Raw genomic sequence first — 13,049 nt, 5'->3', positions numbered from 1 at the left:
AATGCATTCAGCTTTCAGTTCCCCAAACGTGCGTTCTGCACAGATGCAGGGATGTGCACGCAAGGTGCATTTTCTTTGAAAATGAAAGGTGTGGACTTTCCATCAGCTCACTTCTCCATGCGTCTTTGGCGAGTGATACAACCACAACCGAAAGCTGTTATGGTTAGCAGGCTGCACAATGCCAAAATCTACAACATGTAGCCCAGTACAGAAATACATTATTAAAAACATTGCCCTCTCTCCTAGCTCCTAAATGGCTTGATAGTCAGAAGTCAACTGAGAACAGGCGGGGGACCCTGGCAGAATACTGTCGCTCTCTGCTTAACCTGCCTCAGAAGATCTCATGCTGTCAGCTGGTGAAGAGCTTCTTCAAAGTACGCCCAGAAGACGAGATCCCACCCGCACCTCACCCGTAAGTCCTCCGTAGCCAAAACACCCATCTACACGTGAATAGCACGTTTTGTGTCATGGCAGAATCTGTGGCAGGTCCTGTTGAGCTCTGAATTTGCTTTGATGTCTCAAGATAACATAACATTTGTGTTTGTAGACTCAAACGAAATGAGACCTACGTCATGTCCAGGGACAGAGCAAGGACCAACCCGTCTGGTGAGATATTGACCAGTCCCGGGCTGCATGTTTGATAAGGCACGTGTCTCTTCACACAGTTCAGATGGAAAGGATCTGATGAGTTTGTTTCTCTTCTTTCTATTTGCTCAGACATCACAGGTCCCATTATGCTGGACACCTACAGAGTGATTGCGGACTACAGCAAGAGTTCAAAGTATGAGCTCAACCTGAAGGCTGGAGATCTGTTGGATATTGTGGAGAAGAGTTCCAATGGTGAGACAAGAATATCATATTATTAATATTCAGTGGCGAACCGTACTTACTGGCCATAGGCCTTCACTAGACATAGCAAAATGAAAAAATGACCATATTAAAAACACGTCCATACCACTGTTGTCATAATCGCGTGTACTATGTGCAATGTATTACCTACACTTCTGCATCATATAACCACCAAATGCTAGTCAGTTAGAAGTCCAAACATCACAATTTGTTCACAAATGTCAGCTAATTATTAATAGCTGAACACTTTCTTTCTGAAAGAACTGTTCAATGATGTGATCATACAGCTGCTCCTTGCCTTTTAATTCCAAAACAAGCTCATTTTCGATAGCAATTGAAGCCAGTGCAGACAGTCTGGACTGTCCTAATGTGTTCCTCGCGTAGGTCTTAATTCGTTTAAGTGCAGAAAACGTTCTTTCCACAGAAGCATTTGAAACCGGAATAGTTAGAATTAAACTGGTAAGTAAATATAGCTGGCGCATGCTGTCACTAAGTCTATTGCGTTGAAGGAAGATGTGGAGGTCAGCTGGAGATTTGCCTTGAAAATCTTTCATAGAGTACATCACGGAGAGTTCGGTTTTCAGCCGCGGCAGGTTCAAAATGAGGCCCGAAGCTGTCTGCCAGGCATGAGAAAGCAGCGTCAGGGAAAAAATTTTTAAGTTACTGAACTAATGTGGGTCCAGGACTGAAAGAAAAGAAAGATTTTCGTGATCCTTGATGCTGCACTTGATTTAGAATGTTATCTAAAATCTCTTCATGTAGCGCCCTGTAGAGTGCACGAGCATCTGTTTGGGATATCCGTCCAGTTGGCTCTCCGGTCTCTGCCACCATATATACATCATATATTTGATCGAAATGTTCTCTCTGCTGCTCAATAAAAGTGCAAAACTCCTCCACCTTAGCTAAGCATAAGTGCATGTCAAAACACTTACTCTGTAAAATATCAAAAAGTATGTCAGCATGACCAAAGATATCCTTGAAGGTCACAAGAAAAAAGTTGAAGCCAAAGTTTTCCAGGTGTGATAAGTAGCCATCAGCACTGTGTATTGCATCATGTTCAAAGTCCTCATGATGCTCATGATGTACTTAAAAACATCCTTAAGAGTATCCTTCTTCTCAAAGACAGTGCAGACGAGTCTTGAAGGTAAATTCCATGTGGTAGGTGCCACACGTGGCAGTCCTTTTTGGCAGATTTCGTCAAGCAATTGGATACGTTTAGGTGAAAAAAAAAATTTTGCATTCACATATTTTTGCAACACCCTGAGACATGACCAAACTAAGAGTGTGAGCATAGCAATGTATGAAAAGCGCCTGTGCAATCTTTTCCTTTACCTCAGCTTGGACCTCATTCAGCCCTGATGCCATGGCGGCCGCGCCGTCGTAACACTGTGCCACGACTTTACCCACGCATTCAAACTCTTCTAAACACTTCATAACAAGCTCTGCAATATCACGAGCCCGTTAACTTTTCGTCACGTCTTCAAATTTGACGAATCTCTCCTTTACGCCGTCCTCTGTGACGTAGCGCAGAACCAGGGACCATTGTGACGTATTGCTGACGTCAGTTGTCTTGTCCACCATTACAGCAGTAAAGGCTGCGCCCTTTATTTCATCTTTGATGCTTTTTCCAATTACTTCAGCAACCGCGTTTATCAAGTCATTCTGAATTGCGCCCGAGGCGCCAGTGAACACCTCAGATGTGGCTAAGTGATGCTGTAAATCCTTGTCATATTCTGCCAAAAACGAAAGTAACTCCACGTAGTTACCGCGGTTTGCGGACTCCCTTCCTTCGTCGTCGCCTCCAAATGGCAGTTCTTGCTTCCCTAAAAAGATCACGCAGTCGATCAGACGCTTTAAAATCTCCCTATGTTTCCTCACCCACTCGTTGTGCATCTCCGTTTCTCTCCACCGCTGTTTGTTCAGCTGCGGGTCAATTCTTGCGTCTCCAAACGTTTTCGACAAAACTACTGACTTTAGATGATATGCAGAGTTCTGGTGTTTCTGTGCAGCCTTGGTTAAGCAGCTCAAATTGTCGAAGCCCGTGGTACTCCACTGTCACTGGCAGAAAAGAGCAAACAGTCTCAACAGTACAACTTCTTGCGTTGCTCCGAACCAGTTAGCCATGGGTAGCGCTCCCAGTTGCTAGCTTGAAAATGACGAACGTACCCTTTCCCGGCTTGTGTTAGAATCTGAAGATGAGGTGTTGGTCGGCCTTTTCTCACAATATCCACTTTTTCGATGAATGACCGTCTTGAAAATGGTGTTGTTAGCAATTCGCTTACAATATCCTGCGATTCCATCCTTTCGTATTGGAAAGTGCTGGCTAGGAGCTAGCCAACTAGCTAGCACACGAGCTAAAAGCTCACGAAGCACCCAAACACGCAGAACAGATGCACAAGGACCAGCGAGAATACCCTGAACACACTGGAGCACGCCCCACCATTCTAATTCGAAATATGATTGGTTGATTAAACTGCCAATCCATAATAAAAGCTCTCTTAATGTAAAAGGCAAGAGTATGCGACAGATAAACAGAAGGTCATGGGGGAGGTCCTTTCTCTGTTTTACCTAGAAACAATGGTGTGAAATATTCTGATTGGTTGATTTTTAATTTCAGCGCTGAGTTTTTTTTCCAGCACAAGTACGAACATTGGATTTAGAGGAAATTTACTAATTATTGGTCAAGCGTTGTTAACATATATTACATAAAATAGATAAAGCATGAATGATGATAAGATAAGGCCTTGAAGGCCACTGTTAATATTATATATGAGATTATATTATATATATTATATACTGTACTGGTCCAAAGGAACATTATTTTGTTTTGAGCTTTTTTATTTATGTTGTTGACATTGTAGCCCTTGATACATCTACCTCCAATGTCAGATGTCGATTAGACAGCTGTCGATGACCTTGGGTGTGTGTTCTTCTGTGCTCAGGATGGTGGTTCTGTCAATGTGACACACACAGAGGCTGGGCTCCAGCCTCCTACCTAGAGCCGCTGGACGGACCCGACGAGTCAGAGGAACCCGAGCCCAACTATGCAGGTGAATGTCACCCATACTGATCCCGACATGAGACCTGCTAACCAAAGAAAGTTGTTGACGACGATTGTCTGCATTCACTAGGCGAGCTGTACAAAACCACCAAAGGCTACACAGCAGCGGAGGATGATGAACTTACCCTGAAACTGGGAGAAACCATTGAGGTTATCCATAAGCTTTTGGATGGCTGGTGGGTAGTCAGGTGAGATAACTCTCCTCAGCCGTAAATACACAGCACTTGAAGAACTCCTGGGCAAAGCTGTCATGGAGGTGCAGAGATATCGGTTGTAGCACGTTCTGTCTGTGTTCAACAGGAAAGGAGATAAGACAGGCTACTATCCATCCATGTTTCTGCAAAGTACTGGGGAGAGGATAGAGGTGGAGGCTGAGAGGAACGTTGCGAGGAGGCAGACGCCTCCACCCAGGAGGTACGTGGAAGCTAGAGTCCCTCGGGCCACGTCCAACTTCTTTCTCGGCCCACTAATAATGAAATTCTACATGAGATCAGTTTATATTACCACCCCCCCCCCAACAACAACAATGTTGCCTCACTTTTAGATCAACAATACGCAACGCGAAAAGTATCCACGCCAAAGGCCGTCAGCGAATCAGCCAGGAGAGCTACACGCGTCAGAGTCGTCGGTTCTTACAGCAGCGAGGGAGACTCCCATCTCAGCCGAGAAAGAACTCCAGAGCCACCTTGCAGCAGAACGAGGGGGACACGGGTACGCTTTCTCTGCACCATGTGCTTACGCTGAGATCAACATAGAACAGGGTTTCTCCAAACTCTGACTTGCCGAATAACTCTAGGATGGTCACTGCAGTTTATTATATGATATATGACATTCGAAATATCACTTTCACATCATCATCACATAATATCACAACACATATATGCTAATTATTTTATTCATACTCATCAAGCTGACATTATGCTTTCATAATGTATGTATGAATAGAGGGTGGAGATACTACGGAGAACACGAAGGCCACTCCGGCGATCCCTCCCCGGCCCAGTCACGATCTCATCATGGAGCGCTGTACGGAGAGCACTCGAAAGAGAATCAGCATCCACGCAAACTGACGCCAGTTCAACTCTCTCCTCACTGTGCATGCCGAACAGTCAAGACCAGCATGAAGCACACTGACTGGCTCTGCAGCGACCTTTCACTGGGGCCTTTCACTGGGGCCTGTCACTGGGGCCGTTCACTGGGGCCTTTCACTGAGGCCGTTCACTGGGGCCTTTCACTAGGGCCTTTCACTGGGACCTGTCACTGGGGCCTTTCACTGGGGCCTTTTACTGGGGCCCTTCACTGGGGCCTTTCACTGAGACGGTGGTTTTCAGTTCCAGTATTCGATCGCACCACATACAGTGCATGCAGTTTTCCCTTGTTTTTTCCATCTCTAAATTTAGCATCCATTTAATCTAGGAGTAAATATCACGCCTTGCTGAATAGTGGTGGAAAAGAGATATGTACATATAACTCTTTCTTTATTGTGCTATTTAACATAAGTGATTGTTTTAAGCATTGTTAAAGAAAAGTGCTCAGCTGAATATGTTTACATATTTTTATAAACTACATTTTTACAAAGTTGTTTTAATAAAGAAATAAATAAATCTGAGACATCGACTATACTTTTTATACACCTGTAAATAAAGTTGCCAAATCAATGAACTACTTGCAAAAACAGTCAACCCTTATCTCCTTTAGAGTTAAGAAGTAGCTGAAGAGCTAAAAGGTGGGGAATGTTACCTACTTTTTTCTCTGGTTTATTCCCCAAATAAACAATCGTTGTGACCTCTAGTGGACCTTTGCGTCATTACACGCTCTCCAGTCACATGTTAGAGGTTAGAGTTCGCAGAAAGGTCAACTGTCATGGCTGCCTCCTGTGAAAGAACATGTCGAAGAACAGAAGCGTGAACCAAACGAACAACTCACTACGTCTTAGTCTGACTGTGAAGGGCAATGCAAGCTTCAACATTTCAAGAACAATATAAAGGATTTACAAAAAAAAAAAAAAACATCAACTCCATGTTAGATGCGCGAGTAGTCAAATTTCGGTCTTCCAATAATGAGGATGGATGGTTAGCGAGTCAATTAAAGGGGAAGAGAAGGACACAGACGAAGACGAGCGGTGTGTTGTGAGTCCGGTGTTTAAACAGGGGACCACACAATGAGGTTGACGTGCATTCGTGTCTGCTGCAGATCCAGGTCTCTTTATGGCCGTCGTGAATACGGGAGCAGCGCACCAAGCACAGTAAAGAGGAGAGAGTCTGTAGATGGAGGGGTCGTGTTCCAGTACGTGGGGCAGCACAGGAAACCAACGGACAAAGTATTCGTTTGGGGCTTCAGCTATACGGGAGCCCTGGGGATTCCTAGCTTTGTGGTTCCCGACAGCGGCAGGAAAAGACCCAGAAAATACCAGCTCACGCCATACCGTCTTGAAACGGAACAGAAGGTATTCATGTGTGTTTTGAAGTGTTGAACTCAGTGTTGTTTGTGGTACTGATATGTGTATCTGACCTGACAGAGCAGGTTGAACACGGTACTAGTTCAAAGGTACAAAGCAATGACACGGTGTCATTCTGCAAAATGTGTAGAACGTCTCTAAATGCATAGTGGATTGTATATAGCGCTCATAATAATGTCCTCAAATCGGTAGGCACCTTTGTAGATAAAACATCAGCTAAAATACATGCACATTTTCATCCACTCACTACTGCTGATGGATAAATACAGTCAGCGCTGACATTTATTTGTTTCCTGCCCAGTGTTTAGGTAGTCGAGGGACAGAGTTTAAGTTTAAGGAAGCGCTCATTTGTGTGTGTACATTTGATCGCTTTTTCTGCCTGTATATACACACCCTGTAGACTGAGGTGGATTGCTTCTTTTTGCAGATTTCTTCAGCAGCCTGTGGGTATGGATTTACATTGCTGGCATCCAACACCAAAGACCTGACCAAACTTTGGGGAATGGGCTTGAATAAAGACTCTCAGCTGGGCTTTCAGCGAACACAGCACGACCGTCGTAAGCCCCCCAGCACGACCCCCCCCCCCCCCCCCAGCAGCACCTGATATACACACGCTGAATCGTTGTCTACATTCTTTTTCTTCCTTTTCATCTTTCGCCCCTCATAAGAAACAGATCATCTTGTCACACACAATAAATATCTTTGCGGACTGTTATTATCCGAAAAACCGCAGCAGCAGCATGTTGTCCAGTGGTCCTCAAAGTGAACGTGCAGGTTTGTGGGCCAGATGTGTGAAGGACAGATGTTTCTGAAAATAGAAGAAGCCCATTCGTGGCATTAAGGACAGACGACATTTATGAAGAACCAAACTGCATGTAGCCTCTTTAACACTTTATTTCACAGATTTTAAAAGTTATTATTTTGAACGTTCAATTTATGTAGCACCTTTCAAGATACCCAAGGTCACTTCACAGCTCCCAACACAGGTCTTGCATGACCAATCATATACTGGCAAGAAGTGACAATCAATTGTGCACACAATGTACTCTTTGCCCCTGGGGGACTGAATGGGGTGCAGGAAGGGGAGAGAGGACAGACCCTAGTGACAGCACCATCCACCACTGGGCACACAAGCACACACACACATTCATGCACAGACAACTGCTTTTATTGAACAGAGACACACCCGGGGAGAATTTGTCAGGGAATGCCAATTTACCTAACCTCCATGTTTTTGGACTGTGGGAGGAAACCGGAGACCCCAGAGGAAACCCATGTAGATATGGGGAGAACATGGAAACTCCACTCAGATAGGGACTTGAACCCAAGACCCCAGTGCTGAGAGGCAAACGTGCTAACCACCAAGCCACCGTGTTGCCTGTTTTTTGATTCTTAATCACTAGTGCTGTGTCAACCAGGATGAACTGTGCATTAATGTGATATCTTTAATATATTCTTTTGTGTCCCCATAGATAAAAGCTATGAATATGTGCTGGAACCCTCCCCTGTGTCTCTGCCATTGACCTACCCCCAAGAGACGCGTGTCCTCCAGGTGTCATGTGGACGTGCCCACTCCCTGGTCCTGACAGACTCTGAAGGAGGTGAGTCTGTTCTCAAGGAGGCCAGAGAGCTGATTCCAGGCCAGTCTCTGCCTTTGTTATTCTAGTGACCAAATCCGTGTCTGTCAGCACTACCAAGTCTTCCTTTCCATGTCCTCCTAAGTGCATGGATTCTGATAATCTCTTGTCCCAAGTAAACTTAGAGATAGGTTCACTACCTGGGTGGGCAGAAACCAAAGTTCCACTTTCTCCTCGATCCCATCCCTCTCCTCACAGTGTTCAGCATGGGCAACAATGCGTATGGCCAGTGCGGGAGGAAGATAATCGAGGATGAAGATTACAGGTTCGTGTTTTAGCCCGACTTCCACATTCACTATAAGCAGCTGCAGCATGGCGGCAGATGTTACCCAGATGTTACCCCACCCCCTCGCTGTGCCTATCGGTGTAAAGGGTGGCGGTGGAATCTAGTGGGGCAGAAGCGCCTTCTATTCTCTGGATTATATTCTCTAATCCTGTTGGGAAGTGCCGCCGTTCATTATAACCGGCAAGTGGCTTTTGCTGCCCTCTAATCATTTGCAAAAATCCACTTTAAAAAATGTTGAAAACTTTAAGAAGGTTGTCAGCAGATTTGACGATTGCTTTTTTCTCACCTTCTTTCGTTTCAGTACGTTGATTAGTCTTCTAAGTTTTTAACGCCAACATAAACATCTAGACACGAGAGCCACTGGTGTATACTTCAGTAAACTAGAGTCAATTCTCTGCTGGAGTATACTTCAGTAAACTAGAGTAAACTCTCTGCTGCTGGAGTATACTTCAGTAAACTAGAGTCAATTCTCTGCTGGAGTGTACTTCAGTAAACTACAGTCAACTCTGCTGGAGTATACTTCAGTAAACTACAGTCAACTCTCTGCTGCTGCAGTATACTTCAGTCAACTAGAGTCAACTCTCTGCTGCTGGAGTATACTTCAGTAAACTAGAGTCAACTCTCTGCTGCTGGAGTATACTTCAGTAAACTAGAGTCAACTCTGCTGCTGTAGTATACTTCAGTAAACTAGAGTCAACTCTCTGCTGGAGTATACTTCAGTAAAGTACAGTCAACTCTGCTGGAGTATACTTCAGTAAACTAGAGTCAACTCTGCTGCTGCAGTATACATCAGTAAACTAGAGTCAACTCTGCTGCTGCAGTATACATCAGTAAACTAGAGTTAATTCTCTGCTGAAGTATACTTCAGTAAACTAGAGTCAACTCTCTGCTGCTGGAGTATACTTCAGTAAACTACAGTCAACTCTGCTGCTGGAGTATACATCAATAAACTAGAGTCAACTCTCTGCTGCTGGAGTATACTTCAGTAAACTAGAGTCAATTTAGAGTCAATTCTCTGCTGCAGAAGTATACTTCAGTAAACTAGAGTCAATTCTCTGCTGCTGAAGTATACTTCAGTAAACTAGTCAATTCTCTGCTGCTGGTGTATACTTCAGTAAACTAGAGTCAATTCTCTGCTGCTGGAGTATACTTCAGTAAACTAGAGTCAACTCTCTGCTGCTGGTTAATTAACCGGTAATAAAAGAGTAATCAGTTTTGCCTCTTTCAGTGTTAGTGTGAGGGTTAGGCTTTGTTGTTGTTTTGGTGAGTGTATTAGAGAAATCCCCTGAGGTCATTTTGCTGTTTTGTGAGGAAGTGTAGCAACGCTTGAGGGTGACGTGTGTTTCTTTTCAGTGGCAGCCATGTTGTGCATAAGATTGAGGGCTTTGACAGCCGAGTCATCCAGGTGAGTGAAGACATCTGCTTTACTCTCATTAGTGTACTTAGGAACACACATGGTATAAAATGCTATTATTTATTTATATTTATCATTACGTTATTTAGATATTTTCTAACTTAGAGTTTTCCTATACAAAGTTTTTGAAAAGGTTAAACTAAGGTAATAAGTTTACATATTTAACTAATCTATTTAACTTATGAAGGTAATAACTTTCTTATTGTGGAAGAACAAAACAAAGCCTAAAGGAAAGTGTGTGTGTGCCCACTCTGTGGAAGGTGTTGTGTAAATAAACTGTCATGTGTCTCCCTGTCCTACAGGTGGCATGTGGGCAGGACCACAGCCTGTTCCTGACGGAGAAGGGCACAGTGTACGCCTGTGGGTGGGGGGCAGATGGACAAACAGGTCGGTTCTCTCTCACTCTCTCTCACTCTCTCTCTCTCTCTCTCTACCTCTCTCTCTCTCTTTCCATTTAGTGTTGACAGGAAACACGGGCAGAGCTTACGGAGGACTGACTCCGCGTTTGTGTTCTCAGGTCTGGGCCACCACAATAGGGTTGCGTTCCCTGTCCCCGTCGGGGGGGACCTGGCCGGGGTCAAAGTTCAGCAGGTGACCACATATGGGGACTGCAGCCTGGCTGTGTCTTCAGACGGTCAGATCTTCGGCTGGGGCAACTCTGAATACCTGCAGCTCGCGCTGGTCACGGAGGCGGCGCAGGTGAGGTCACGAGGTCAAACCCAGTGGGATGGCCTTTTAAGGTCTAGCTCCTCCAGGTGTTGCTTATTTATTCATGTATTTTCATTTTGGCCTTTTTCGTTATGGTAAAACTGCAGTCAGGCGACCAGCTCGAGAGTTTTGTATGTAGGACTGTACCGTTCACTTTAATGTTAAGTCACATTGGGAGAAGGTTGGGGGTTTTTTTGGGTTTTGGGACAAATGCCCAGATGTCTCTTCCCTGCTGTCCTGCCCCCCAGATCAGTTCTCCTCGCCTGCTTCCCCTGGACAGCGTGGGCAAGGTGGCCCAGGCCGCATGCGGAGGAACCCAGGTCGCCGTGCTCAACGGTGAGCCCTGCCCCTCCCCCGTGTGTGTGTGTGTGTGCGTGTGTGTGCTCGTGTGTCCGTGTGTGTGCGGATATGAGATAATGCCCCCAGGGTTCCCTTCACCTCTGACTGCTCCCCAAATGAAAAGGAAACACTGTTTTCAAGGAGAGACCTGAACATCTAATAAGTAACTTACTCAGTTGAATTAATTTTTGCAAGCTGTAAACACTTACTTGATCTTCAAAGGCTTTTAACTGTGGCCATGGTTACTAGTTGGCTCAGTGCCATTAAAAACATGTTATATTTGAGCTGACATCTCTCAGGCAAGACCGTGTTTACTCTTCAGGCAATGTACATAATGTTTTGTATTATAGAACTGTTTGCATTTATTTGCATTTTTGTGTTTTACTGTTACCTGTCAGGTTCACACCATGTGAGATGAAGTGAGGCCACGAGTGACATGTTGCGTTTTGTTTGTTAGACAAAGGGGAGGTGTTTGTGTGGGGCTACGGCATCCTGGGAAAAGGGCCCAGTCTGGCCGAGTCCGAGAAACCCGAGAAGGTGCCAGCCTCACTTTTTGGGAGGTCGGAGTTCAACCCTGGAGTGAAAGTGTCCGGCATACGCTGTGGCCTCACGCACTTTGCAGCCATCACAGGTCGGTTTCAGCTCAGCCCACTGCTGTTAGGATTCATACCTTTAATGCTATGTTAAATGCCAGGTGATTGTAAATGTTATAAGTATTTATATATTGTGGCTCGTGAGCATGTTGACGTTCATTTTGAACGTGTTTTCTCCTTCAGACCGTGGCGAGCTGTTTGTCTGGGGCAAGAACTTGAGGGGGTGTCTAGGAACTGGCAAGCAAGATGATCAGTATTTTCCTTGGCGGGTTAGTAGACCACAGCCAACCTCTGCCTTTGTACCTTAGAGCTCAGCACTGCGAATATGATGCATTAAAGTTTACAGGTCAGGGTCAGTACACCGATAAGAACGAAATCGGACATTTAAACTGTTTGACGGGTTGTCGTCATTCTAAAACAGTCGTGTTTTGCAGGTGGTGGTACCAGGACAAGTGGTGGATGTTGCATGCGGCGTCGACCACATGGTGGCGCTGGTGAGGTCCATCATGTAAGCTCAGGCCACCAGGCTGAAGGGGAGAGACTCTCTCCCCCTTTCTGATGTTACCAGGCTCTGTCTTCACACAATGATACGACCTTGTACACTGGCCGCTATGTTGAACCTGCACGCTTGAGGTCTGAGGGTTCTGAATCGTGGATCAAGTTCTCCCACCTCGTGTCAAACAAGCCCAGAGTTCATTTAAAGACACTTGGGAGATCGGACACCTCATCTACCCGGGCTTGAAATAGATCTGAGGTGACGGACCTCCAGGAAATGGTGAGACCCGCTGCTCCTTTGACCCAGACTTGTGTGACAAAATTCCCTACCCAAAAACTGCCCCGTCATGCGAGACGTTAAATGGCGGGAATGTTTGCAGCACCGGGATCGGTCTGTATCTCCATGCTTTTTCCCAAGGATGAAACGATGCTGGATCTCCCGTTCACTACCGTCCAACATGGGATGGCCACCAAACCGGAGCATGCTAGCCGCTTGACGAAACACGCCACGCCTTCAACTTCAACCCCTGAGCAGTGCTACAGAGACGCTCATAGTCTCCATGCAGGGGTCTCGTTTTTACTGCATTAGAGCAGAGAAACACAATGACCATTCTAGTCTTGGCCAATGTTGTATATTGACTGTTATACCTATACTGAAATAAAGTATCTTCATGAAGTTGTATAGCCACGGGTTGAATTGAAGGAACAAACTTCCATTAGAACAATAGCTATTCTCATATGCTGATGCTGGGATTTTCCCTGGGGACTCCGGTTTCCTCCCACAGTCCTGTGACGTGTGTGTCAGTTTGATTGGTCACTCTAAATTGCCCGTAGGTCCGAGTGTGTGTGTTGGTCATGTGGTGGACTGGTGACCTGTCCATGGCGTAGCCTGCCTTCACCCGATGATGCTGGGATCAAGCGGAAAGATAATGGAAAGAACCGCACTATTTTGATTAGTGCTTATTAACTATTAGAACAGAAGCTATTCTCATTAGTGCTTATTAACTATTAGAACAATAGCTATTCTAATTAGTGCTTAACTATTAGAATAATGGCTATTCTGAATAGCTGTTATAATTACTGCTTATTTATCTATTACTGATTACTAAGCATTTTGGAAATTACTTGATAAAAAGCTTTAAAGGACACATTTCTTCAGATAACCTGAAGGACCTCAAGCCTCACTTCAACCTTAAAGTTAATTATAAA

The 13,049-nt window shown here is 45.0% G+C and overlaps 2 protein-coding genes across 2 annotated transcripts in view; both read left to right on the top strand.

Annotated features, from left to right (window-relative positions):
- The window catches only part of ncf1 (neutrophil cytosolic factor 1), a 6,600-nt gene extending 1,081 nt beyond the window's left edge, over positions 1-5,519 (top strand). Inside the window, exons 4-11 of the mRNA XM_077011132.1 lie at positions 247-412; positions 548-606; positions 718-840; positions 3,792-3,899; positions 3,981-4,098; positions 4,211-4,324; positions 4,455-4,621; positions 4,856-5,519. Of these exons, the coding sequence (XP_076867247.1) occupies positions 247-412; positions 548-606; positions 718-840; positions 3,792-3,899; positions 3,981-4,098; positions 4,211-4,324; positions 4,455-4,621; positions 4,856-4,980 (980 nt within the window). The 3' untranslated portion in view covers positions 4,981-5,519. The remainder of the gene's footprint in view (positions 1-246; positions 413-547; positions 607-717; positions 841-3,791; positions 3,900-3,980; positions 4,099-4,210; positions 4,325-4,454; positions 4,622-4,855) is intronic.
- Positions 5,520-5,741: 222 nt separating this feature from the next.
- On the top strand, positions 5,742-12,525 carry rcc1l (RCC1 like). Its single transcript, XM_077011131.1, has 11 exons — positions 5,742-6,356; positions 6,796-6,925; positions 7,841-7,969; positions 8,204-8,270; positions 9,645-9,696; positions 10,008-10,092; positions 10,223-10,404; positions 10,662-10,749; positions 11,210-11,383; positions 11,529-11,614; positions 11,780-12,525. Exons 1-11 carry the CDS (start codon positions 6,072-6,074, stop codon positions 11,855-11,857), a joined length of 1,356 nt encoding a protein of 451 aa, XP_076867246.1. The 5' UTR covers positions 5,742-6,071; the 3' UTR covers positions 11,858-12,525.
- The last annotated feature ends 524 nt before the right edge of the window (positions 12,526-13,049 follow it).

Source organism: Brachyhypopomus gauderio, chromosome 7 (assembly GCF_052324685.1).
Source record: "Brachyhypopomus gauderio isolate BG-103 chromosome 7, BGAUD_0.2, whole genome shotgun sequence".
NCBI lineage: Eukaryota > Metazoa > Chordata > Actinopteri > Gymnotiformes > Hypopomidae > Brachyhypopomus > Brachyhypopomus gauderio.
Note: the sequence above shows the minus strand (reverse complement) of the source record. Positions and strands in the feature narration are given on the sequence as shown.